General features: G+C 37.3%; 1 protein-coding gene across 2 annotated transcripts in view; it reads right to left on the minus strand.

Annotated features, from left to right (window-relative positions):
- The window catches only part of LOC148300158 (uncharacterized), a 68,224-nt gene that overhangs the window by 13,641 nt on the left and 28,721 nt on the right, over positions 1-25,862 (minus strand). The window contains exon 2 of one of the 2 annotated variants that reach the window (XM_088275176.1): positions 16,011-17,882. In XM_088275176.1, coding sequence (XP_088131302.1) covers positions 16,011-17,870 — 1,860 coding nt within the window. In that variant the 5' untranslated portion in view covers positions 17,871-17,882. The remainder of the gene's footprint in view (positions 1-16,010; positions 17,883-25,862) is intronic. The other variant, XM_088275177.1, reaches the window with a different exon arrangement.

A 25,862-nucleotide genomic window follows, 5' to 3' on the forward strand; every position in this document is an offset into this window, starting at 1 on the left:
GTCTGGGCATTTACGGGGCCGTCATAGGCTGGTTTAAGTGATCACTTTACACACGCGTAACATTCACCAATTCTACCCATTATTGACAACCACACAACTCAAATTCTCGGAAGTTCTGTATATATGAACCAATTTAGAAACCTTGTTCTTGAATCACTAGAACTTCACTAGAGACATCTATTGGTGAGATGTAAGCCGATTTTAAACGTAAACATTTTTTAATGTGTCTGAATTTATGTTTACAAATCTAGGGGCGATACGTTTTTTTATATTGATATATCAACATATTAAGGAATGAAGCAGGGCTGAGATAAGCATTATGGATAAATTTTAAAAAAATGTAACCATGGCTATACAAAATCGGGTGTTACTGGTATTAAAAGTAAGGTAGGAAAGGCGATTGATATAGTATAGGTACCTAGGACGCAAATGACCTAATCAAATTATGAACCAGGCAATCGAAATTAATCTTTCTCGAGAAAGATTAAAGAATTCATGGATGCTGCAGAAAGATTTCATGATTCGAAGGCATGGCCTTTTTGAGATTGGAATTGCATTTATTATTTACTTTGCTTATTATGTACAAGGTTTATAGATCATTTAGTGGATTTTTGTTTCTTCTAGCTAATTAAATATGTTTTTATTTGAATCTGTGTTGGGAACAGGAGGGATAATCTAGTGTGGGCCAGTCAGGAACTTGTCTGCATTTGCTCATTGCTGGGAGGAAACCACGTTGCACTCCTCAGGAGAAGGCGGACTGCTGACTGCCCTCAACAGGCCTTCCGTTCCACTAGAAGAGGGTTCGGCATTTTGTGTCCTAGCTAAGAATTCATGGATGCTATAGAAATATATATATGACTCGAAGGCATGGCCTAGGTGACGTTGTGCATAACAGAAGGACCTACAACCTGAGGACGAGAAGAGCTGACCACAACAGTCTACAAAGACGATAAGTTGGGATGGTACAAGTAAAGAGAAAATTAATCGTCAGCAACTATTAAGCATCTTTGAGGATAGCACCATCGCGCCTTAGCGCTTTTGAAAGAGAATCATCTGCGGATATAATGAATGAGGTCAGCCCGGGTCACGACGAGGCGCCATATTGCATACTGACAACACAACACGAGGCTAGAGCATAAAGCCGTATCTGCGTCGGACATCGCTCGTTATACAACCTTTCATTCCCCATCTCGCAACGGCCGGGTAATACATAATAGCGATAATCAACGAACGAGACTGACGTAACTCGAATATCGTTACGAATCGTCGGGTCGCGGACCACCCTGTACTTTCGGAATTGCAACCTGGCAACCATTGCACTTGAAAAAAAAAATTAAGGAAATTTTACTAATTAATTTACCAAGGTACCGTTTCTCCGCAGGGGTAAGCAGAGATATAGATAGATCGACACACAATTCCGCCTTTGCAAACAATCCACATTCATGCCGATTATTTCGACTTCTGACCTGACTAAGACCAAGTATTTCACATACTTGATCTTGCAAGTTTTTCTCTGTCTTCCTCTGCTTCTATTTCCAAGTGTACTCGCCAAATGACTTTGTTTTACTGTCCTTTCTTCACTCATTCGTTCCACATGCCCAAATCATCTCAACAGGACCGTCAGTCCATTTGATCTTCACATTCGTTTGAAAATGCCATAACTAGACGAAACAATTGTCACAAAATTATTTTTATGCGTTTTTTAACAATGAAATAAAACTTGGTAGACTAAAAAAATTGTGTTTGATTTAAAAATTAATTTTAAATAAACTAGTGATATATTTTATACGTATTTCGTAGTCGTACAGGAGAAAGTGACTATCTTGCAAAACGTAAAATGTTCAGGAGGGACATTTAAGTCACTTTTGCTTGGCAACAAAATAAACATCAATGCAGTTAGTCATTTTTAACAAGTTAATATATTAACAACATTTTGAGTGTGTCCAAATACTTGTTCACAAAATCTGGATTATCTCCAATTACAGGAGCTATTTTCATATTATTTTTTAATATCTCATTAAAGATGAAGAAGAATATCTGGGCATTTACGGGGTTGACGACCGTCATAGGCTGGTTTAAGTGATCACTTTACACACGTGTAACATTCACCAATTCTACCCATTATTGACAGCCACACTACTCAAATTCTTGGAAGTTCTATATATATGAACCAATTTAGAAACCTTGTTCTCGAATCACTAGAACTTCACTAGAGACATCTATTGGTGAGATGTAAAGAAGCTTTTTATAAGCAGACACTCTTATATTAGTATGTGAGGACCGAATCCTGGATTATAACTTAAACCAGCCTATGACGGTCGTCAGCCCCGTAAATGCCCAGACTTCCATATTCTTCCACGACTATGTTTAATTAAAAAAAAATTAAATTCAAGTGTTTAATTTTTATTAAAATACTAAAGGGGTGACACTAAAAAATTACGAATGTTAGCTTAGCCCAGACGGGATTGGAAATTTTACCTATAAAACCGACGCCGACAAAATGTTTGGAATTGAATATAAATATGAAATAAGGATTTCCTCATTACAAACGATCTTCCTTATTGAAAAAGCTCATAATTATTTCAATAAGACCGTCGTAAAAATTCGCAAAGTATAATTTCACAATATTTTGTCACTTTCGCTAAGATGTGAAATTTCTCCTATTCGAATCGCACTTTTATAGCCGTTTTCTGGCGATTTCTTAACGAAACGACCATCTAGCCATTGCGACGCTTCCCGCAGGGGTGGGCAGAGAGAATAGAGCGCCACACCACTCGGTCTTTATATATTAATATTCAAACCTTGTGATTAATTCATATTTACCACAAGGCATATTTTTACGCAATTACACATTATATAAAAACATTTGGAGTGTCGGACGGTGAAGTGCTATCACTTTTGATATGCTATCAATGTGCGAATTTAACGGTGACATAACACATCCCTGTTTACCCCTTAATATACCTTCTCCTTTAAACCCTTATCCCCACCCTAATGGTGCTTTGCATAGGGCACTGGATCATACAAACGCAGTTTTATCTTGATCGTTAACACATGAAGGAAAGGTGATCAGCCCTCCGCTTCAGGTACCAGTCCAGGGTAATATTGAATAAATATTAAGAGTGAAAAAATCACTTATATTTATTTGTGGGAATCCTCCCTGGGAATCGAACCCAGGACATCTCAACATAGATGAAGAAGAATATGGAAGCGCAAGTCTTTGGATACACTCAAAATGTTGTAATAGAAAAAACCGGTCAAGTTGTAAGCTGCATAAAAAATTAAAATCATGGGCTTGAGTATGTGAATATAATCCAGGATTCGGACGTTACACACAAATAAAAGGAGTGTCTGCTAAATAAAAGCTTTCCTCATTCTAATATAGATGGCTGTTATGAACTTACGCGTACTGCGTCACGAGACTGATGAATATAACGCTCACTCCTTTCAACAACGTCATACATCAAATAACTTCATTTTTCAAGAGATCGTTTTTCAAGTTTAAGAATATAAAAAAATTTATTAAAAATAAATATCAAGCAACTTATTGATCTTTTTACTTTCAAACAGATCTTTTTAGGCAAAACCTGAATGTTTTTTCTCCACTTGAAAAATATTTAGTATATTTAAAAAAATAATTAATCAATACCTTTTCTTCAAAATGCAAAAACAACGCTTTCTGCCCTGTAGCGGGTAAATATTAATTTAAAAATATGCCGCTTTTGCTGGGATATAGTAAACTTTCTAGGCATTCCGAAAACATGCACAACTGAAAATTGACGATTTTTGATATATGACGTTGTAGAAAGGAGTGAGCGACATGTATCTATGTATTCTAAAAATTGAGTAGTGTGGTTATCAACTATGGGTAGAATGATGAATGTTACACGTGTGTAAAGTGATCACTTAACCAAGCCTATGAAGGTCATAAGCCATGTAAATACCCAGACTTCCATATTCTTCTTCATCTACGTCGAGATGTCAAAAATGTAAAAAAAAATATCGCCAAACAGGATGTGGTTTTTTCTTTAAAAAGTAAAAATAATCTAAGGAAAATTATAATATGCTCTTTAAACGCTAGTAATGTCAGAATACAAAAAATATCAAATTTAAATATTCAAATTTTAAAATCCGATTCAGTATTTTCGTATCAAGGACATCGTCTATGCAAAAATATGTTTAAAGGATTTTGAAAATAACTTTTCATTTTATTGCATATATATAATACGAAAGGACCATAAAATTCCTCAGAACGTATTCTTCATTGTAGTTTATTCAGAAAATATTTAAATCAGTACAGAGTTGCGATATTAGATCAGTATTTATGCCAACAGATGTGTGAGATGTAAATTGATTAAGGATCCAGCTTCCAGCTTCAAAAATCTATAAAAAAATTGATAAAAGATCAACTAACTAACTAACTAATCGGCAGGAGTAGGCACAGAGAATATAACGCCATACCACTGTGTCTTTACAAACATTCTTCCCCTGTTACACATTACGCTCACTCCTTTCAACAAGGTCAAATATAAAAAAAAACTTGATTTTTCAGGAGATCGTTTTAAAATTAAAAAAAAATAATAAAATTTATTAAAAATAAATACCAAGCCACTTATTGAACTTCTTACTGTGCAACAGATATTTTTAGGTAAAACCTGAAAAGGTTTTTTCTCCATTTAAAAAAAATTTGTACATTTAAAAATAATAGTTAAACAATACATTTTCTTCAAAATACAAAAAAAAGACTTTCTGCCCTGTAGCAGGTAAATATTAAGTTAAAAATATGCCGCTTTTGCTGGGATATATGTAGTACATCTTCTGGGCATTCCGGAAACATGCACAACTGTAAATTGACGATTTTTGATATATGACGTTGTTGAAAGGAGTGAGCGATTTGTGCATGCCCACCGATTATCACGATATATAATAATAATAGGCATGTGAATCGAAAGAAAAGTAAAACAAATTTTAGAAGCAAATGAAAACTGAAAAAAACTTGGCACCATCAAGTATTTAAAATACTTGGACATGATTAGGTCAGGAGTCGGAGTAATGTTTGAGGAGATGCATGAATACGGAAGGGGCGAAGACTGTGCGAAGAGTCAGATCAGTGCGGCGTTCTATTCTCTATGACTACCGCTGCTAGAAGCAGCTTGATGGTTAGTTGGTAAGTAATTTTAATGATACTTCCACGTATAGCCCTTCAAGGAATCCCTGAAGGACGCAGACCCCCAGGCAGACCTCCGAAAAGGTAGAAAGACAGCTGTGAGTCAACATCCCAAGAGCTACAAGCGGAGGCACAAAAAAATCCTTAGGATCTAAAAAACGAAGAAGAAGAAGATACTGAAGCGTTGAAAAGACTAAGGACTCGCCTCTTAAGCTCCTGCTATAATTCTGAATTAAAAATGTCACCTCGACACGTTCTGATAAATAAATTGAGGTATTTTTGTGAAATGTCAATGCGATTATAATATTCATCTGACCAAAATGTCCCGGGCTATGGCAGCACCACCAGAACCATTTACAAATGTCTTATTTAAGCCCGTATGTATGTTAATTATTAGATCGGTGAACGAAATATCAGCTCGATAAATATCGAGATTATTTGATAATTTGGTGACGCAATCTTCAACACTCCCTGATAATGCTAAGAATTTGATAAAGGTTATTTTTTGACGAATATGGAAGCCTGGGCATTTACGGGGCCGACGACCATCACAGGCTGGTTTAAGTGATCACTTTACACACGTGTAACATTCACTAATTCTACCCATTATTGACACACTACTCTAATTCTTGGAAGTTCCATATATATGAACCGATTTGAAACATTGTTCTTGAATCACTAGAACTTCACTAGAGACATCTATTGGTGAGATAAAAATAAACTTTTATTGAGCAGAAACTCTTTTATTAGTATGTGAGGTCCGAATCCTGGATTATAATCACACACATGAGAAACGCCAGAAAACATCACTTTAATTTTTATCATTTTAGCTTATAATTCGATTAGATAATTTATGTACAACATTTTGAGTGTGTCCAAATACTTGTTCACAAATCTGGATTAGCTCCAATTATAGGAGTATTTTCCACATATTATTTTTTGTCCACCTCCGTAGTGTAATGGTCAGCATGCTCGCCTACCGTTCTGGAGGTCCCGGGTTCGATTCCCAGGTGGGTTTAATAAATATAAGTGATTTTTTCACTCTAATATTTATTCAATATTACAACACTGGACTGGTACCTGAAGTGGAGGGCTGATCACCTTTCCTTCATGTGTAATCGATCGAGATAACACTGCGTTTATAAGAAGCAGTGCCCTATGCACCATTAAGGTGCGGTAAGGGATTTATTATTATTATTATTATTTTTTAACATCTCATCAAAGGTGAAGAAGAATATGGAAGTCTGGGCATTAACGGGGTTGACTACCGTCATAGGCTGGTTTAAGTGATCACTTTACACACATGTAACATTCACCAATTCTACCCATTATTGACAACCACACTACTCAAATTCTTGGAAAATCTATTTATACAAATGAACCAATTTGGAAACATTGTTCTTGAATCACTAGAACTTCACTAGAGACATCTATTGGTGAGATGAAAAGAAGCTTTTTGTGAGGTGTGAGGTCCAAATCCTCAAGTGTGTCATTTTTAATTGATTTCAATTTGATTTTTTCACTCAACGATTAAGATGCTGGAACGAAATTCGCTCGTCATAACATATTCCTTTGTATGGAATTATGTGTTCATTTTAATAAGGAAATTGATTTTTCGTGTCGCCACTATTGAATTTCGTGGAAAGTGTCGATGTTACGTGACACAAATTGCAAATCGAATGGCAGTTTCGCAAATGACGAGGTAATTATTACGCGTAGGTCGCGTGTCGCCCGTGCACTGTGAACTTTCCCCCTCGCCGCCGTGACCCGACTGATCCCGGCTGACCCGAATGACCCCATCTGACCCTACTGCAGTTATTGCAACACCGCTATGCCACTGCATTACAGGGAGTTGCGAAAAGATGGACAAACAAAATACAAAATAATATATATATATATAAAACCCTTATCCGCACCCAAATGGTGCATAGAGCACTGCGTCATATAAACGCAGTGTTATCTTGATCGTTTATACATGGAGGAAAGGTGATCAGCCCTCCGCTCCAGGTACCAGTCCATGGTGATTTTGAATAAATATTACAGTGAAAAAATCACTAATATTTATTTTACCCCCCTTGGGAATCGAACCCGGAACCTCCAGAACGGTAGCCGAGCGTGCTGACCATTACACTACGGAGGCGGACAAATACAAAATAAGGTAAATTTAAAATGTAACTTTGTTTTAAAATCACTATAAATATTTTATTATAACTTAATTATAATGTCTACCGGTTTCCAAGCTAACCGCTTCTTTATCAAGACTGATTAATACTAAAACACTATCTACTGAACAATATTCAAAATATTTTGATGGTTAGGCAAAGGAGCTTGGGTAGATCTCAAGTGGCTTTATTTTTTGTTTTGTTTGTTTTGTTTTCACAAATCTGGATTATCTTTAATTACAGAAGTTATTTTTCATATTATTTTTTCACATCTCATCAAAGATAAAGGAGAATATGGAAGTCTGTATGTATGTGATTATAATCCAGGATTCGGAACTCACATACTAAAAAAAGAGTTTCTGCTTAGTAAAAAGCTTCTTTTCATCTCACCAATAGATGTCTCTAGTGAAGTTCTAGTGATCCAAGAATAATGTTTCAAAATTGGTTCGTATATATAGAACTTCCAAGAATTTAAGTAGTATGGTAGTCAATCATGGGTAGAATTGGTGAATGTTACACGTGTGTAAAGTGATCACTTAAACCATCTCAAAGCTAAACTAGGTAAATCGATACCTTCTATCACGTGCTCGACCCCATATTCTTCTTCATCTATGTTGAGATGTCAGTCATGAAGTGGACAAACCTAGATTTGTAGAACAAGGATTTGGACACACTTAAAATGTTGTAGAATGGTGGATGTCACACTTGAACAACTTAAACCACTGACCACGTGACCACTTAAACCAGCCTATCTTTAAATACCCAGACTTCCACATTCTTCTTCATCTATGTCGAGATCGCAGTAAAAATATAAGCTTACTTAAAGCACAATAAATCAGTATGAGGTTGCTAGAAGCGAATTCAAAGATCACAGATAGCGCGAGTAGATCTCTCCACATGATATATTACTATAATTACACATGGAACGTGTGCTTGCGAGCTTAAACGGGCTAGATTTATAGCATTTCAGTGGTATCTTGAAACATCTTACACGTTATTCTCATTTATGCAGTCGTATATCACAAAGATAACTGATGTATTAGTTGAATTGCATTCTAACGGTTTTATGCTAAATACAAATCAGTGTATCAACCTCGCTTAACGAATGCCTCGCATAACGAACTCGTAAGATGAAACTGATTTTATTATTGAATTTATAATAATAATAATAATAAAACCCTTATCCGCACCCCAATGGTGCATAGGGCACTGCGTCATATAAACGCGGTGTTATCTTGATCGTTTACACATGAAGGAAAGGTGATCAGCCCTCCGCTTCAGGTACCAGTCCAGGGTAATATTGAATAAATATGACAGTGAAAAAATCACTTGTATTTATTTTACCCCCCTTGGGAATCGAACCCGGGACCTCCAGAACGGTAGCCGAACGTGCTGACCATTACACTACGGAGGCGGACAGCCTGAATTTATTATTAAAAATCTTACTAATTATTATGCTACATCTCAGTAGGGGTAGGCAAAGAGAATAGAGCGCCACACCGATCTGTCTTTACAAACAGTCTTCGCCACTTTTATATTCGTGCATCTCCGAAGGGTGGAGACTGACCTCCACATTTTGTCGTGACGTAACACGTTACGATGCGAACATTCGTATAGTCTGTGCAGCGAGCCGAGCGCTCCATCCATAGTTTCGTATGCTCGCTGTTGCTCGCTGCGAGCGATGTTACGACGAAATGCTCCGGTCAGTTTCCAACTTAATACATATTTTCATTTATTAATAGCACTTGGGTTCCAATTCCAGATTGTTCAAATAAGTTATTTAACTTTTTATTATTAGTACCGCAGGGCTGATCACCTTAACTTTGTGTGTTTAATCAATAAAACAGTATTCAATTACGTTACAGTGCCCTATACACCATGGAATACGAAAAAGAATTGTAAAGAAAAAAATCACGGATAAACAAATTTATGAGGCGAAAGTTGTTGGAAAAAGAAGCAGAGGAAAACCGAGGAAAACCTGGCACAATCAGGTTTGTCAAATACTCGGAAGCGGCCGGGTCAGGAGTCGTAATAATCGTCGGGTATGTATGAGGAGATGCATGAATGTAGAAGAGGCGAAGAATGTTTGCAAAGACAGAGTGGTGTGGTGTTCGATTCTCTCTGCCTACCCCTGCGGGAAGTGGCGTGATGGTTAGTTAGTTAGTTTTAAAACGTAGAAATTTAAAATAAAAAAAATGGAAACGTGAGTATATTTTTTCAATGCTGTAGTAAGACATTTAATGCTACAGAATGAATATTTGAAACAAATGTGTATCCTTATGGGAAAACTTACTTCACACAACGAAGTTTTCACTTAACGGTTTTGCTCCTGGAACGAATTAGGCACGTTATGCGAGGCACAACTCTATCTTATCAAGAACGGGATATTTTAAACAAGTTTGTATTATAAGTTCACATCCGTATTCCTTCTAGTATAAGGTAAACATATTATGTATTGAATATACAAATAGATTTTAATAAAGAAGACTTGCAGGAGCTGGTGACAAGGGTGTTTAGTGTGTAAGGGAAGTGATTTGCTGAGGAATGTGCAGCAAATCCAAAGCCATGGTTTTTGAAAGAGATGAATGTAGATCTGGGTGTAAAATAATAGTGAATGGGGAAATTATGGAACAGGTAGATGATTTCACATATCACTCACTCCTTTCAACAACGTCATATTATCAAAAATCGTAAATTTTCAGTTATGCGTGTTTTCGGAAAACGTACTATATCCCAGCAGAAAGTGTTGTTTTTGCATTTTGAAAAAAATATATTTACAACATTTTGAGTGTGTCCAAATACTTGTTCACAAAATCTGGATTATCTCCAATTACAGGAGTTATTTTCATATTATTTAAATTAAATAATATGAAAATAACTCCTGTAATTGGAGATAATCCAGATTTTGTGAACAAGTATTTGGACACACTCAAAATTTAAATTAAATAATATGAAAATAACTCCTGTAATTGGAGATAATCCAGATTTTGTGAACAAGTATTTGGACACACTCAAAATGTTGTAAATAAATTATCTGGTCAAATTATAAGCTTTATAATAAAAATGAAAATGGTGTTTTCTGGCGTTTCTCATGTGTGTGATTATAATCCAGGATTCGGATCTCACATACTAATATAAGAGTTTCTGCTTAATAAAAAGCTTCTTTACATCTCACCAATAGATGTCTCTTGTGAAGTTCTAGTGATTCATTAACAAGGTTTCTAAATTGGTTCATATATATAGAACTTCCAAGAATTTGAGTAGTGTGGTTGTCAATAATGGGTAGAATTGGTGAATGTTACACGTGTGTAAAGTGATCACTTAAACCAGCCTATGACGGTCGTAAGCCCCGTAAATGCCCAGACTTCCATATTCTTCTTCATCTTTGATGAGATATCAAAAAATAATAAAAAAATATATTGTTTAATTGTTGCATATTTTGTCTAACTGACAAAATATGTTTTATTTGAATCTGTGTTGGGAACAGGAGGGATAATCTAGTGTGGGCCAGTCAGGAACTTGACAGTATTTTCTCATTGCTGGGGGGAAACCACGTTGCACTCCTCAGGAGAAGGCGGACTGCTGACTGTCCTCAGCAGGCCTTCCGTTCCACTAGAAGAGGGTTGGGCATGTTGTGTCCTAGCTTGGTTTATGGTAGCAATGTCCTTCAATAGTTTTATGATATGTATGATACCATCTCTTGTGACAGTTCCTTATCTCATTAAAAGACCTTCCGTTCCACTAGAAGAGGGTTTGGCATTTTGTGTCCTAGCTTGGTTTATGGTACCATGGTTGGCACTATAATATATGGTACCATGGTTTGTACGAGAATCTGTTCACAGTCGATCTACCTCTCTGTGCAAATATTTGAATTTCAGCCCAATACAAAGGTGATAATTTTAAGAACGGGTCGTTTATGAATTTTAAAAATTCCTACGACATGACATCACCTCAAAACAGTCGCCAAAAACTGGTTTTTACCTAATAAAATCGACAGCAAATACTTTTGTTTTCGTATACATAATATCCGCCTCTGTAGTGTAGTGGTCAGCACGCTCGGCTACCGTACTGGAGGTCCCGAGATAGATTTTCAGGAGGAGGGGTCAAATTTCACTCATATTTATTTAATATAACCCTGGGCTGGTGTCTGAGGCGGATGCAGTTCACCTTTCCTTCATGTGTTAACGATCAAGATAACGCTGCTTTTGTATGACGCTATGCTTTATGCATGGTGTGGATAAGGTTAGAAATATTATGTACATCAAAAGCATTGTTAACTTTGTGGTAGGCTAATAATCATTCATCATTCTTTGTGTTACACCACATGATAACTTTATTTTTTATCTATATGAAATATAGATTATAGTCAATAGTTGACCTGATGATTGAATTGTTATACCAAAACCGGTAGTGAAGAAGATTTTTAAAGTGATATAACACAGAGTGAACTATGTATGATATTTGAATGTAGTCAAAATCTATTCCTCATTCCTTACCTAAACTTACCTAACCTAACCTAATTTAATCTAACATAACCTTACCACGACTGTCATTGCAGGACTATTAGATTCCATCAAGCCATTTATTTCTTAGGATAAAATCAAAAGGTGTGAAGCATGGAGCTTGCAAAAGTAAGATAAAAGTAGACTAAATGCAGTAACTCTCAACGAGGCAAAACTATAGATGTTAGAATGGTCGAAAAAGGAAAGAATGCAAGGCTGAGATAAGCATTATCCATTCGTACTATGGAAGATGTGTTGAGACGGTTGGGCCATGTGGAACGGATGAGCGAGAAAATAACGTTAAAACAAATAAATAAGGCGAATGCAGATAATAATAAACAACTAAGTTTTCTTCGGTCTTCCATATTCTAATGGTGAAATAAGGAAAGAGTGTAAGGTTGAGATGGACGTGTGAAACGACGAGAGAAGAATTAGTAGTAGAATCAATTTATATATGAGAGGAATAATGTTTGAAATAGAAGCAGAGCAAGACCGACGATACTGACGAACGCCAACATTTGTCCAGTGATTGACGTACACGTATTTCGATAACGAAAATTATTCAAGTATTGTACGTTTGCAGACTTTTAGCGAGGATGACGCAAAGGCTGTCGCAAAAAGGTCAACTCCAATTTGCCAGAATAATATTTGAATATCAAATTCTTTATATGTGACGCATTGCCAAAGAAAATATTATCACACAGTTTTTAGAATAGTTGCGCTAAGCGCGTGGGTTATCTTTTTTTTTTCTTAAATATATTTATATAACTAGAAACTGCTGAAATGCGAATGCTTAGAAGGTCAAAAGGAGTGTCCCTTAGAGACAAAATAAAGAGTTCACGCATTCGTGGAAGCCTGGCTGTAACAGGCATCAATAGTAAGGTAGAGGTAACGATGTATAACACCTACTCTAGGCAACTAGAAACTGCTGAAATGCGAATGCTTAGCTGGTCAGCTGGAGTGTCTCTTGGAGACAAAATAAAGAGTTCACGCATTCGTGGAAGCCTGGCTGTAATAGACATCAATCGTAAAGTAGAGGAAAGGCCATCGAGATGGTATGGGCACATAACGCAGAGAACCTGATCATATTGTGAACCAGGCAATAGCCATGGATCTTCCTTGAAAGACATCTAGAATAAAACCAAAGAATTCATGGATGCTGCAGAAAGATAACATGATTTGAAGGCATGGTCTATGTGATGTTATGAATGATAGAAGGACCTACAACCTGAGGACGAGGAGAGCTGACTTCAACAGTCCACGAAGATGATAAGTTGGGATGGAGCTAGGCAGAAAATAAATCAAAATATGTATATATACGAGTATGTATATGAATATACAAAAGAGGGAAAACAGTTTTTGTCAAGAGGGTCAAATAAATATGTGTTTTTTTTACTCTAATCTTTCTCTCTTGTCTCAATCCTGCGGATTGATCTGTAGCAACAAATGACATCTCCTTCGCCATTCTAGCCTATTATCGGAAGTCCTCTTCAGCTTCTCATACGTCGAGCAGCCCGTGTCTTCGTATAAGTCACTTAGGTAATCGCGGCGTGGGCGTCTTGTGGCGTTTATTCCCTCGATCGTCCCCTCTGTTATTTGATGCAGGAAACCCTCTTGCCTTAGTACGTGGCCGATCTATTCGGCTTTTTTCCTTGATCAATCGTAGTACCTCGTCGTTGGAGATGTGGTCTCTCCAGGATATCCCCAGCATTCTTCTATAGATCCACATCTCCAACGCATACTCTAATATTTATTTGATATTACCCTGGTATCATTTTATATCTAGGAAGCATGTTTACAAGGGATGTAAAAGTGGATAAGGATATTGAGAGAAGAGTGAATGCAGGGAATAGAATAAAGGGTGCTTTGAACAGAGTGATTGCGAATAAGAATATGTCAAAGGAAGCCAAGATAGCGGTTCACAACGGCGTGCTGGGACCGACACTAATGTATGGAAGCGAAACATGGAACTGGTAAAGGAAGGATGAAAGCAGCGTGAACGCTGTTGAAATGCGCTCAAAAAAAATCGTTGTATTACAGAATTAAAAACGAAGATATAAGAAAGGAATGTAAGGCTGAACGTGGAATAGAATAGAAAAGATTAGGAAGTTCTTTGCGGCGGTATGGACATGTGGAGCGAATGGATAACGAGAGAATGACTAAGAAAATATATGTGGCGAATGTGAGAGGGAAAACAGAACGAGGACGACAGAAAAAGGCACGATCAGATCAATCAGAACCTAAAATCTGGCGGTGTCAAAAGTCGGCGTAATCGGAGGCATGTATGACTAGATGTATGGATGTGAAGGAGGAGAGGAGTGTATGTCAGGACAGAAGAGTGTGGCGTTCCATCCTCTCTGCCTACCCCTACGGGGAAACGGCGTGATGGTAGTAGTAGTATTACCCTGGTCTGGTACTTGCAGCGGAGGGCTGATTACCTTTCCTTCATGTGTTAACGATCAAGATAACACTGCGTTTGCATGAAGTCACTTCATCTGCTGTTAAGAATTTTATATAACAGGACGAAATCAGTAATTACCCTTCTATCACTAAGATTTATTAATTTCAGCCGCTTCATTGTATCATATCATGGTAACACCTTGAAGAACCTAGACGAGTTCATTTGCTTGGAATTTCAGAAGGCCATTGTATTTTTTTCAGCAAAAAAAAACATTGGACTTTGTGTAAATTTGCCACAAAATTAACATTATTGGAAATATCGAAAAATTAACAGACTGAGGTCAAATGCGTGATACCTACTTCAAAGTAAACAAATTTCTAATATTTTGCGCGCAAATATCAATCTGCCTTCAGGGACATGTGAAGAAAAAAACATTAAAAAGATAATGAAACATGTATCAGTTTAAAAACATATCAGAGTAGTTTAGCTTGTACAAAATATTTTCTAAAAATAATGCTAGTACAAAAATATTTTTCACCATTATTAGCTTGTTTTTGGCGCAACACATTTCTCTAATAAAAAAAACAACACGTTTTTAACTATCCTCCCTTCATCCTTCAACCCCTTATCCGCACCCCAATGGTGCATAGGGCACTGCATCGTATAGAAGCAGTGTTATCTTGATCGTTAAATACACGAAGGAAAGGTGATCAGCCTTCCGCTTCAGGTACCAGTCCAGGGTCAAATTAAATAAATATTAGGCTTTTTAATAGATTTATACTATCCACTGACACTTCGTGATGGAATTGCATTTTTTAATATATTATTAGATTAAAACCAATATTACATCAGACTGGTCTGATGATGTCGGTAACGACAAAACCCGGTCGCTGGTCAAATAAAAATAAAGTGGAAAAGCTAAAAATATTGGTTTTAATCTAATAATATATTAAATATTAGGCTGAAAAATCACTTAAATTTATTTTGACCCTCTTGGGAATCGAACCCGGGACCTCCTGGAACGCTTCTTTTGTGATGATCTTCAGTTTTTGCCTTATTTTCGGGAAAAGTCTCAAACCTTCTTCCTTTCAAAGGTCTTTTGAGTTCAGGAAACAATAAGAAGTCTTTGTTGAATTTTTTATCAGCGTAACCTATATATAGCAGTGCACAACGGAGTCCTGGTTCCAACTCTAATGTATTGAAATGTAACATGGAGTTGGCAAAAGAAGGATGAAAGTAGACTGAATGCAGTCGAAATGCGATCTCTCTGAAGAATGTGCGACAAAACGATGTATGATAGATGTTCGAATAGTGAAATGAGGAAGGAATGCAAAACTGAGATGAGCATTATCGATAAAATTAAGAAAGGTGTGTTGACATGGTTTGGACATGTAAGAACGAATGAGTGAGGAAAGAACGGTAAAACAAATTTATGAGGCGAATGTAAGTGGACAAAGGAGCAGAGGAAGACCGAGAAAAACATGGCACGATCAGGTATGCTAAATACTTGAAAGTGGTCAGGTTAGGAGTCGTAACAATCGGCGGGTATGTATGAGGAGATGCATGAATGTGGAAGAGGCGAAGAATGTTTGCAAAGACAGAGTGGTGTGGCGTTCAATTCTCTCTGCCAACCCCGGAAAGCGGAGTGATGGTTAGTTATTTAGTTAGTTTTTATATTCTCTCTGCGTACCCTTGCGGAGAATTGAGGTGATGGATAATTGTCACATAGTTTGACCTTTGTATTATTTAGATTAATAATAGTAGTTTAAGGTACTCACAGCGCTTCTGACTTGGAGAATGTTCTCTCCGTTGTCGTTGACGAATCCATTGAGACACAGATTCTTGTTCACGCAGATGTTTCCTTCTCCTATGCAAGTGATGGTCAGCTCTCCGTTGGTGTTTCCATTTTCCTTGAATCCAGCACCAGCAACGCCTGGCGGATGAGGAAGAGACGAGCCGGATCCTGGCTTGTTGGGTGTCGGCTTAGGAGAGTATCCTTGCTGGGGTTGTTGAGGGAACCCTTGCTGGGGCTGTTGAGGGAACCCTTGCTGGGGCTGTTGAGGGAACCCTTGCTGGGTTTGCTGTGGGAAGCCTTGCTGCGTTTGCTGTTCCTGGCCGCAGAATGCGCCAGTGCAAGAACTCTGGCCATGTTGAACTCCTGTCGACACCTGATTCTGGCCTCCGCAACCGGCTCCAGAGCATCCACTCGGTCCTTGACCAAAACCTGTGGTTATCTGTGTTTGAGTCTGGCCTTGACCACAGCTAGCTCCACTGCATCCAGTTGGCCTTTGGCCAAAACCTGTGGTTATCTGTGTTTGAGTCTGGCCTTGCCCACAACTAGCTCCACTGCATCCAGTTGGTCTTTGGCCAAAACCTGTTGTTATCTGTGTTTGAGTCTGACCCTGTCCACAACTAGCTCCAATGCATCCAGTTGGTCTTTGGCCAAAACCTGTGGTTATTTGTGTTTGGCCTTGACCACACCCGGCTGGACCACACCCCGAAGGCTTTTGACCGAATCCTGAGACGACTTGCTGTTGATCTTGGAATCCGTTAACACCGCCGAAACCTGTAGTAACTTGCTGCTGTTGGAACCCAGTGGACACTTGCTTATCACCCCCGCAAGACGCGCCACCACATCCTCCAGTTGTTGTAGAACCAGAAATATGGATAGACCCACCGCCGCTGGGTTTGTTCAATCCACTTAGGAAAGGATTGTTCTGGATGTTCAATGTATCCAACCCGGGTTTTGAGCCCGAAGACTGGAAGGTAAGAGAGCTACTTTGAGAGCAACCTCCAGCCTTGCCTCCGCATCCTTGCCCAGATAAAACCCCATTGAGGAAAGGATTATTTTGAATATTGATTCCGGAAGCACCGAAACTCCCTGCGCTTCCTGATGCAAACGAGTTTGATGCGCCGTGAGCACTCGTGTCAGACAACAAAGCTCCAGGTAAGAAATGGTCTTTTGAAACATCCGCGCCAGACGATCCTAAACCGAAATCTGCGCCTCCGAATCCAGCAGCGAATTGGCCGTTCAAGAACGGATTATTCGATATGTCGATGGCGTTGTTGATTCCTGTTCCAGATACTTTACTCTGACTGCTGAAAGAGCTTCCAAACGGACAAGTGCTAGTTCCACAGGGAGAAGTAAAAGGCGCTCCAGCAAATGAGTTCTCTTTGACCCATTTAAGGTAGGTTTCATATGTATCCTTGAACGGAGAGTCCTTGCTTGCCCACCAGAATGGTCCATTCACTGGAAGTGTCCCAGCGAAAGCGGAATTGATATCCGCGGCTTGTAGAGCAAACTTCTTATGTATCTCTGCAGGATCAAGATTATCCGGGACTTCTCCTTTCAAACCTATAGCAGCAGTGTTGCCAAATTTATCAGTAACCTTGCCGTTTTCAATAGTGATTCCTCCACACCCGGTCTCTGATGAGCATCCTTTGTACGAGGCTTTGGTTTGGACTATAGGTTCCGAAGCCAGACTCTGGCTGCCGAACCCTGAGGAGAAGGCCTTGGAGAACTCAGACCCGAAGGACGACGCGTGGTGGAATCCGGCTGATCTGGTGTTTCTGGGTGACTCTGAGAGCGATGGCGAAGCGCACAGAAATAGCAGCGCCACAGCGCGCAGTGGTAACATCGTGGGATCTATCTGAAATGAAAAGAAAAAAAACAGAATCAGTCACAGTTGTTAAAAAATGAATGTTAAATGTACTGACGAAGCTATGCTTCTTGCCCATAGTAGAGAAGACCTGCAGAAGCTGGTGACAAGGGTGTATAGTGTGTGCAAGGCAAGTGACTTGCTGATGAACGTGCAGCAAATCCAAGGTCATGGTTTTTGGAAGAGATGAATATAGATTTAGGTGTAAAATAGTAAAAACTTGGAAATTGAAACTCAAATATGATTAATTTTGTAATATAAGACTCTCCTTATCATTCATCGTTTTAAAGTGGTATTACACAAAGTGAACGATGAATCATTAAAAGACTGTCAGATATGTTAATGGTTTTCTATGTTTGGGGAAAATGTTTTCTATAGATGGAAAGGACAATGATGCACCAAAATCAGTTATAGCAAATAAAAACCTATAAACAATAGCCAAATTGGCAACACACATAGTCAGGGTTCCATTCCTCCTGTATAGAAGTGAAGCATGGAGTTCGCAAAAGAAGGAAAAAATTAGACTGATTGTAGTCGAAATTTGATCTCTCAGTTCTGCGAAACCGTGTATAGTAGATGGACTGTCCAAACTCAAAACACGGTAAGGGACATTTTTTTGTAGTGGGTTTTTTTTGCATTTTTGGACTAAGTAGATTCATGGACTTAGTCAAAAAATGCAAAAAAATGTACTACAAAAATGGCTCTTACTGTGTTTTAAGTTTGGACAGCCGAGATGTCAAAATTGATATAAGGAAAGGGTGAAAGGCTAATATGAGTATTGTCCAGCAAATTATAAAAGGTATTTCACAAATATTTTTGTATCCATTCAATTATTACCAAGGAAGATTATCAAATTGTGAATTGATAATTGACCCCTTTACGATAATTTGATTTTTATAGTCAATTTAATTATGATTACTCTAAGCTTTGCGTTTGATTAGTTTCTGGTTGCATCAACGTATATGTTAGCTAAAATATGTGTCGCGTACTTTCAAAATCAGCCAGACCCAATTTTATAAGATTTTAAAATAAATACTCTATCGGAATGCCAATTGTAGGTTTTATTGTTTAGAATATTTAAACTAACTAACTTACTAACGAATCATCACGCCGCTTCCCCGCAGGGGTAGGCAGAGAGAATAGAGCGCCACACCACTCAGTCCTTGCAAATATTCTTCGCCTCTTCCACGTTCATGCATCTCCTCATACATACCCGCCGATTGTTACGACTCCTAACCTGACCACTTTCAAGTATTTGGCATACCTGATCGTGCCATGTTTTTCTCGGTCTTCCTCTGCTTCTTCTCCCACTAACATTCACCTCATAAATTTGTTTTACGGTTCTTTCCTCACTCATTCGTTCTACATGTATAAACCATCTCAACACACCTTTCTTAATGTTATCGATAATGCTTATCTCAGCTTTGCATTCCTTCCTTATTTCACTATTCGCACATCTATCATACATCGTTTTGTCGCACATTCTTCTGAGAGATGGCATTTCGACTGCATTCAGTCTACTTTCATCCTTCGTTTGCCAACTCCATGTTTCACTTCCATACATTAGAGTTGGAACCAGGAATTAAAATATTTATATACTTAAAAACCGTGCTAAAAATACTTTAAAACAGCGTTGTATTTCAAATTACGCTATATTCATGGAACTTGCCCTGTGACCCATATCGGCCAATCAGAGAGCGGGGATAGGTTAAAAATTAAGAAGACGTCACTATCGGTTTGTGTCTCTTGTATTTTTTTTAAATACTGAAGAAAAGTCTACAAAAATGTTGAAATTCTCTATTTCACAATATTTTATCTAAAGATAGACAAAAATTTTACATGGAGAATTTTACATTTTTGGGAAAATCGACTTAAATGGATCTGGCGGATTTTGAAAGTAGGCGGCACATATATATTATGGTACGGTGCCTATTCTCGAGACACACATGGGCATTCGAGAATCGTCTTTTTCATGAAACACGGAAATTTTCCCAATTTTACCAATGGGTGAAGAACTATTTCAAATACATGTATACAGTGTTTAAAAATGATACGGAATGCATCGAAACATGTCGCTCACTCCTTTCAACATCGTCATAAATCAAAAATCTTGATTTTTCGATCGTTTTTAAAGTTTAAGAATATAATAAAATGTATAAAAAATAAATATCAAGCTATATACGGGGCTGACGACCATAAATCCCTAGACTTCCATATTCTTCTTCATCTTTGATGAAATGTCAAAAAAATAACATGAAAATAACTCCTGTAATTGGAGATAATCCAGATTTTGTGAACAAGTATTTGGACACACTCAAAATGTTGTAAATATCAAGCCACTTATTGAACTTTTTACTGTGAAATAGATCTTTTTAGGTAAAACCTGAAGGTTTTTTCCCCATTGGAAAATTATGTATATTATTTTGAGAAATAAAAAGACTTTGTTATTTGATCCACTCACATTTTTATTTAACCAACTAGTTTCGGCAACAACCTGTTGCCCTCTTCAGGGTTAATAGATTAAATTAAACCCTGAAGAGGGCAACAGGTTGTTGCCAAAACAGTTGGTTAAATAAAAATATGAGTGGATCAAAAAACAGTATTTTTATTTCTCAAAAAAATATATCACTATGATCCACAAAGTTAAAACTTTCAATATTCAAAACATAATATTTAGTATTTAAAAAAAATTAATTAAACAATACCTTTTCTCCAAAATACAAAACTACACTTTCTGCCCTGTAGCGGGTAAATATTTAGTTAAAAATTTACGCTGAGATTTCAAAAATTACCTTTAATTTTTATTTGGTCCCACTCAAAGTGTTGTATTTAAACATAACTGTCTGAATACATAATTTGGTATATTTTTATATGTTGCAATAAGTGGCAATTATTCAGCTAGTGAAAAATCATCTCGCCGCTCTAATCGCTTATAAAGTAATGAATAAAAAACTGTTTTTATTTTTATAACCTCAGGCCATCAAATCATGGCGGAATTGACGGTGAATCACATGGCTCCCTTCGATTGCGCAATCCCATCAAATAGCCCGTCTTGCGTCATACATACCACGAGGTTGCCAAACTTTGTTATACACTGTACTGTAACTGGCAGAAGAAGGATGAAAGTAGACTGAATGCAGTCGGAATGCCATCTCTCAGTGCGGCAAGACCATGCATGGTAGATGTTCCAATGGTGATATAAGGAAAGGGTGCAAGGCTGAGATGAGCACTATCCAGCAAACTAAGGAAGGCGGGTTGGGATGGTTTGGGAAGGATGAGAGTAGACTGGATGCAGTCGGGATGCCATCTCTCAGTGCGGCAAGACCATGCATGGTAGATGTTCCAATGGTGATATAAGGAAAGGGTGCAAGGCTGAGATGAGCACTATCCAGCAAACTAAGGAAGGCGGGTTGGGATGGTTTGGGAAGGATGAGAGTAGACTGGATGCAGTCGGGATGTCATCTCTCAGTGCGGCAAGACCATGCATGGTAGATGGTCCAATGGTGATATAAGGAAAGGGTGCAAGGCTGAGATGAGCACTATCCAGCAAACTAAGGAAGGCGGGTTGGGATGGTTTGGGAAGGATGAGAGTAGACTGGATGGAGTCGAGATGCCATCTCTCAGTGCGGCAAGACCATGCATGGTAGATGTTCCAGTGGTGATATAAGGAAAGGGTGCAAGGCTGAGATGAGCACTATCCAGCAAACTAAGGAAGGTGGGTTGGGATGGTTTGGGAAGGATGAGAGTAGACTGGATGGAGTCGAGTGGAGTCGGGGCAGTGCCCTATGCACCATTGAATGCCGATGAGGGTGAGAAGAAGAAAAGGAATAAAAAACTGAGCGGAGCCTTCAAACATACGAGATGTGAATTATTATCTGACTCTCCCTATTACTTTAAAAAACACAAATTCGTGAATACCGGTTTCGGAATAATCATTCCATCATCAGGTCTTTAAAATGAAATTGCTTCGGTCTGACATTTGTGCAAAATTAAATTTTTATGGAGACGAAGAAGACAAACTAATCATAATGGGAATATTTTTAAAAGTAGACTCTAAGTTAAATTTTAGTCAATTATTGATCTATGTAAAAATTTCAATTCTGTGTAAACGTCAGACCGTGATAATTTTATTTTTATAACCTGATGACGGAATGATTGTTCCGAAACCGGTAATCGCGAATTAGTGTTCATCAAATTGGTATTACATAAAGTGAAGGATGAATGGTAACGAGGGCGCTATATTACCATACCACAAAGTTAACAATGTTTTTAATATACAAGATAAATTATTATCTCATTTGTTTACTTGCTATGAGAACATCACATACGGAAATACATTTTTTTCAAGCTTATATGGAAATGAATCACGTCATAACATGCTTAATAAATCTATAAATATAGCCCAGAGACTCTCAAACTTTTTTGACTAGAGAACCTTTTTGAAACATTCGAAATTTTTTACAGTTTTTTTGACATCTCAATATAGATGAAGAAGAATATGGAAGTCTGGGCATTTACGAGGCTTGCAACCGTCATAGGCTGGTATACGTGATCACTTTATACACGTGTAACATTCACTACTCTAAAGGTTTTATATATTATTATATTTGTTAATAAAATACAACTTAGTTAACTCAAAAATCTGTGTTTGATTAAAATTAATACATAAAATTTAGCTGTTAACCCAAATAAATCAATAAATAAGATCTATCCTCACTCCTTTCAAGAACGTCATAAATCAAAAAACTTGATTTTTCAGGGGAACGTTTTTAAAGATTTTTAATCTAATACAATATATTCAAAATAAATATCAAGCCACTTATTGAACTTTTTACTGTGCAACAGATCTTTTTAGATAAAACCTGAAGGTTTTTTCTCCTTTTGAAAAATAGCTTGTATATTTAAAAAAAATATATTAAAACATCACTTTCTGCCCTGTAGCGGGTAAATATTAATTTTTAATTAATGTTTTACTTAGTAAATACCACTATTTCTTAAAATCTACTGTGACACGTGTTTCGGTATTTGAAAATGATGCGGAATGCATCGAAACACGTGTCACAGTAGATTTTAAGAAATAGTGGTATTTACTTAGTAAAACATTTATTAAAAATGGATAGATTTTACCACAAAGTGACTGCCGAATCAATTAATGGTAAATATTAAGTTAAAAATATGCCTCTTTTGCTGGGATATAGAACATTTTCAGGGGTTTCTGAAAATATGCACAACTGAAAATTGACGATTTTTGATTTATGACGTTCTTGAAAGGATATATATGATCTCGCGAAACACGATTTGAAAACCGCTGAATATCGCAATACAATAAGACGCTGATAATGATGTTTCCCAGGATTACATAATTACTATGCGAAAATGATTTACTACTAGCGTTTAAGTAATTATTTAGGTATATATTTGAATCACGTACGATCGCTTATTATAATGCAATTAACTGTGTGTCATTATCAACTCAATGTCGAGATTTAAAAAGTTTTTTCGACGTGAACCCTTCCCTATCGGTGTTAAAATAAAAACGCACGTTCCGGTGTTGGGTAGTCACTACACAAAAAAAAATTAACGGTTTTAAATCGGAAAAATACGGATATTCATAGCTAATCCCCTTAATTAATTATGAATGTAATCAAATATAATAAAAATTAAGATTTATTTGCTGGAAACATTTAAAAACCATCGGGTAATGCTCACGGAACAAGCATAGGTCCACTCTTGTCGGAAGCCTAGGAGCTACTGCCGCTAGCCAGAGAACATTGAGCTGTGAGCTTCTCATGAGCTTGTGACCACAACCCGACATGCATTATAGGAGTTATTTTTTTTTACATGTCAAAAAAATTTATATAATTATAATAAAACCCTTATCCGCACCCGAACGGTGCATAGGGCACTGCGTCATATAAACGCAGTGTTATCTTGATCGTTTTTACACATGAAGGAAAGGTGATCAGCCCTACGCTTCAGGTACCAGTCCAGGGTAATATTGAATAAATATTACAGTGAAAAAATCACTTATATTTATTTTACTCCCCTTGGGAATCGAACCCGGGACCTCCAGAACGGTAGCCGAGCGTGCTGACCATTACACTACGGAGGTGGACAATAAATAAAAACAAATAAATAATACTTGATAAATTAAATAAATAAATAAAAATAATTAAAACTCCTACAATCGGAGATAAACCAGATTTGTGAACAAGTATTTGGACACACTCAAAATGTTTTTAAAGTCAAAAAATATAATACAATGAATTAAAAATAAATATCAAGCCACTTATTGAACTTTTTACTGTGCAACAGATCTTTTTAGGTAAAACCTGAAGGTTTTTTCTCCATTTGAAAAATATTTAGTATATTCAAAAAAATAATCAAACAATACCTTTTCTTCGAAATGCAAAAAACAATACTTTCTGCCCTGTAGCGGGTAAATATTAAGTTAAAAATATGCCTTTTTTGCTGGGATATAGTTCATTTTCTGGGCATTTCGAAAACGTGCACAGCTGAAAATTTACTATTTTTATGACGTTCTTGAAAGGAGTGAGCGATATATAAGTGTATATACTATAATAAGACATACACATACATGTTTGAGTGTGGTAAGCATATTCTCTCGCAACCGGATATGGTTTGATAAATAACCACCATTATAGGAGTATAAAAGTCAACGTTACATAATTATTTTATATTAAAAAAACTTATCTTTAATATGCACAGGCATGGCGCTATTCTCGCAACATTAAAAAATTATGGTTTTTGAAAGAGAAGAATGCAGTTCTGAATGTGAAATGTTGGTAAATGGAGAGATTTTGGAACAGGTAGGTATTTGGGTAGTATGTTTTCTAGGGATGGAAAGATTGATAAAGACATAGAAAGGAGAGTGAATGCTGGGAACAAAGTGAATGGTGGACTGAAATCAGTTATAGCAAATAAAAACCTATCAGCGGAAGCTTAACTGGCAGTGCACAACGGAGTCTTGGTTCCAACTCTAATGTATGGAAGTGAAACATGGAGTTGGCAAACGAAGGATGAAAGAAGACTGAATGCAGTCGAAATGCGATCTCTCAGAAGAATGTGCGACAAAACGATGTATGATAGATGTGCGAATAGTGAAATATGGAAGGAATGCAAAGCTGAGATAAGCATTATCGATAAAATTAAGAGAGGTGTGTTGAGATGGTTTGGACATGTAGAACGAATGAGTGAGGAAAGAACGGTAAAACAAATTTATGAGGCGAATGTAAGTGGGAAAAGAAGCAGAGGAAGACCGAGAAAAACATGGCACGATCAGGTATGCCAAATACTTGAAAGTGGTCAGGTTAGGAGTCGTAACAATCGGCGGGTATGTATGAGGAGATGCATGAACGTGGAAGAGGCGAAGAATGTTTGCAAGGACAGAGTGGTGTGGCGCTCTATTCTCTCTGCCTACCCCTGCGGGGAAGCGGCGTGATGGTTAGTTAGTTAATTTTTTTTTTAAATAAGTTAGACTTCATTTTTTTTTTGGCATCTCAATAAAGATGAAGAAGATAATACTATCGGAGATAATTCAGATATGTGAGCAAGTATTTGAAAAATGTTTGTATTTTTCAATTCAAACCCTTATCCGCACCCCAATGGTGCACAGGGCACTGCATTATATAAACGCAGTGTTATCTTGCTCGTTAACACACGAAGGAAAGGTGATCAGCCCTCCGCTTCAGGTCCAGGGTAATATGGAATAAATATTAGATTGAAAAAATAACTTGTATTTATTTGACCCCCCCCCTGGGAATCGAACCCGGGACCTCCGGAACGATAGCCGAGCGTGCTGACCATTACACTACGGAGGCGGTATTTTTAAGTGAGGACAAATTCATGTTATTTGTATTTTTAGAGAGGACATTACTGTAAATTTAAAAATGTTTTTTTTAACGATGAAATAAAGACATATGTATATAAATAACGACAGCTGGAGACCTT

Source organism: Brachycentrus maculatus, unplaced genomic scaffold (assembly GCF_059751285.1).
Source record: "Brachycentrus maculatus isolate JH-2025_06_01 unplaced genomic scaffold, ASM5975128v1 h1tg000811l, whole genome shotgun sequence".
Lineage (NCBI taxonomy): Eukaryota > Metazoa > Arthropoda > Insecta > Trichoptera > Brachycentridae > Brachycentrus > Brachycentrus maculatus.